Genomic DNA, 3,599 nt, shown 5'->3' on the forward strand with positions numbered 1-3,599 from the left:
ATAATAAAATAATAAAAATTCGTATTATTTTATTCTTCTGATAAACAATTTTATAATTACGCTAATAATATAATTTTGTATACTAACATTGATATAATATTGTTTTAGGTATATATTTTTCAGGCATCAAAGGATAGTGTTAGGTTGTCATTTAGTGGGTTTAAATTATTTATTGTTTATTAGGTTGTCATTTAGTGTTATGGTCACATTCAGTATATATGTCTGATTTATCAAAGAAAGTAGATTACTAAAACCGGTTAATGACTATTTTAGAGTTAATACAATTAACACTAGATTAAGAAAAGAAATATAATACATACAAGTTATTTTTTTATTAATTAAATTATTATAATTGAAATTAATTTTACCACAACAGCTTAAAATTATAATTTTAATCTTATCACGTACATGACACGGGTTATTACACTTGTTTTTTTTAAAAAATGACGTTCAAACAAACTCATAGTAAACATTAATATGATTAATCGTCCGAAAAGGCCCCTTGTTAGAATAAATCACGCTATGGAAAACTTGGTACTTAGAGACATAACACCTTTATGTAAATTATAGTAAAGTTTTATATTATTGAAATAAAATTGTGTGTGGTGGTATAAGATAGTGTTTAATTATCATTGGTGTTGAGTCTCACCATTTCAGCTCCGATCTACCATTCTAAAAGGTTAGTTAGCTCAGCATTATGCTCAATTTGTTCCTATCACAATAATAGTTATTGTTATATGTCTTTTGATCAAACCCAAAATGTGAGTATTTTTATTAATCACTAATTCATAACAAATATTAGCCACTATTTGCAATCACTAATCCTTAATTTTTCCTTTTAATTGATTTTCATGAAAGCTAGGTGATTACTAGTTGTTTCAATATTCAAACTCATCAAACAAGTATAGTATTTTTTTTTAATTAATTTGAGATTTTTTTTTCTAATATATTAGGAGTGAATTTTTCAAAAACAAATTAAACTATGTGTTATACATTGTTGTGGGCTTTTACAAAAAATGTCAGTAACGTTTTATCTTTTTATAATTAAAAAATATTTTTACCACAAAATGTCAATGACGTTTTGTGCTGCTACTATTATCATTATGGTGTAAAACACTAAAATGATTGAATATTCTTGTATTTCACGTTAAAAACACCCGTATGTAAAAAAATTAGCCTTAACCTTATGTTTCAATTTTTTTTATTCTTATTGTATCTTACAATCCAACATATTAAAGACTAATTTACTACGAATTTAAATTTTATTTAAAAATTTACTATTAATCAATGACTTTCTGTATATATAAAGTAAAACTCAACCCTCCAATACTTAATTAACCAGATTAGTGAACTAATTTCTCGACCAATCCAAATTAGTTATTTGAAAGTCTCTATAATTATACTAAATTTGTAAATAATTTCTAAGTTTAAAAAATTTGTAATTGAAATCAGCGTACCAAAAGGATTTAGTTTTTGCTATTTTAAGACAACTAACAATACTAAAAATAATACTTCTCCATTCTGTTACAGCTTCCGACTAATCAAATCAAGTATGTTGTTTGAAACATTTACCATTTACCCTTTGAATACACAACATTTAAGGTAACTGGACCTAAATATAGTTAAGATCTGTTATGATTACATTATTAACTAAGATCTTAAACCAGGACTAACTATTATTGATAGAATATGCCAATTAACACTAAGGCATAAGTCTATGTACAATATTACAATACAATAATACATTATATGCAGTGAAAAAATCTGAACTATCAAACATAAGCCTAATCATCATCATCATGTTTTCTGAAAGTTCCAACTTCTCCATCTAAAATTGCTTAGCCATCCAAATTGAATCAATGGCTGCCCAGATTGTAGGCTCACAAGTTGCCTTCTATAAGGTACTAGAAAACTCTTCAAACCTGTCATTCAAATAAAAAAAAATAGTCAGTCAGTGCATAACAATGAATGCGAAAAAGCGATCTCTCATACGGCAAAGGAGCGCGTATGCCACCATTTTGACCCTCAAAGATTAGTGCGTAGACGAAATCCTCCCTCAAAGATTGATATAGTTGTCTTGTGGTATCGAAAAAACTCGAGAATTACTCGTTTTGTGTGGATTTGTCAACCAGAACCAATCTTTCGGGTACCATAAAAGTATTATCAATCTTTTGTAGGAGACTATTTTGTCAAAAAGACTAATCTTTCAAGGGACAAAATGATGGTTCATTCTACAACAAAGGATGTGTGGATGAAAGGTGGAACAACAATATTTTGATGAACATATTATTACCATTTATACACATTGTCTTGTAAATAAGAGCAACATGAGGGTCTCCTTTGGTTGCCATATTTTGCTTCTCCAAACACTCGAGAAAGGCTAGGTCTGCCTTCAGCAGCTCGGCCTGATCATGTGTATCATACCCTATATCATGGCAATAACAACAGAAATCCAACCAATCGATCGGTCGCTTATCCCAAACCGGAGATCCACTGTCTTTTCCACTGGACCAGTTTGGTCCGCAGTAATGGCCATATCGAGGGAATAGCTGCGACAAAAAAGCTCGTGGCCCTGTATGCCATGGGACCTTAGAAACATAAGGCCTGAACCTTGCAGGGTTAACCTCGCTAACTTTGTCGATCTTCCCGCGAGTTTGCGCTCGTCTCCTCAATCGCCTATTGATAGTAGTTGGCCTCCGAATGATCTGAACCCCGGAATTATTCACCCAAGGAAGAAATGACAACAAAGGCAAGGGCATTCCAAACAACTTGCCACCTTCACCAGCATTCTGCTTAGGCTGCTCAATGAAAACGTTGGAGGTAGATACCGAAATCGATGCTGAATCTGTAGCATTCAGTTGAGGCCTAAACCAAGGTATGATTTTAGGAAGAAAATCAAAATTCATGGGGGACAAAATCACTATGCCACACCACAGCAACCAAAATGTTCAACTACTCTGTCAACAGGGAAAGAAAAGGTTCAAAATTTAAACCATAAACCCTAAGAGATTATTATATATCCAGAAATCAAATTTTTACAGCATACAGAAGTTTATACAGCACATTTTGCATCAGAAACACATGTGAATCTAACATATTCCTAAATCCTAAACCCTAATGAATCATCATGACCCAAAACAACTAGGATTTCAAGTTCCCCAATTGAACAGTCCAATATTTGATCATATAGCAATTATTCACAGCTCAATTATCTTTCCACAATTGAGAAAATGGACAAGTTTGATAACAATTACTATCCATAACTACCTTACCATAATTTTATGCATTTAACAAAATACCCAATGAAATTGCAGAAAGGATTGAAGAAAAAAAGAAAAAGAAAAAGAAAGCAAGAAGGAAAATTTAAAGTTGAGAACTTTACAGTATGAGGTGAATTGAGAATGAATGAGAAGCTGAGAATTTGAAGAACTCACTGTGTTTTTGTGTGGTTGATGGAACAAATAAGGAAGAAGGTGGCATGAGATAATAATGGGTGGTACGTGGCGAACGAAAAATTGATCGAAGCTACGAAAATACGAAATATGGAAGCTGGGTGAAAGAGAAAGTTTTGGAGAGAGAAGTTTCTCGAGAAAATTCTT

General features: G+C 31.6%; 1 protein-coding gene across 6 annotated transcripts; it reads right to left on the reverse strand.

The window, feature by feature from the left end:
* Positions 1,499-3,581, reverse strand: LOC107609853. 6 transcript variants are annotated; one of them, XM_016311898.2, is made up of 3 exons: positions 3,383-3,581; positions 2,294-2,865; positions 1,499-1,922 (listed from the first exon to the last, which is right to left on the reverse strand). In XM_016311898.2, the coding sequence occupies exons 1-3, from the start codon at positions 3,478-3,480 to the stop codon at positions 1,798-1,800; spliced, it is 795 nt and encodes a 264-aa protein (XP_016167384.1). In that variant the 5' UTR covers positions 3,481-3,581; the 3' UTR covers positions 1,499-1,797. The 6 variants fall into 6 exon arrangements, with proteins under 6 accessions (XP_016167384.1, XP_016167385.1, XP_016167389.1 ...); XM_016311899.2 differs by having other exon boundaries at positions 2,294-2,957; positions 3,435-3,567; XM_016311903.2 differs by having other exon boundaries at positions 2,294-2,952; positions 3,435-3,537.

The sequence above is a fragment of the Arachis ipaensis genome, chromosome B07 (genome assembly GCF_000816755.2).
Source record: "Arachis ipaensis cultivar K30076 chromosome B07, Araip1.1, whole genome shotgun sequence".
NCBI lineage: Eukaryota > Viridiplantae > Streptophyta > Magnoliopsida > Fabales > Fabaceae > Arachis > Arachis ipaensis.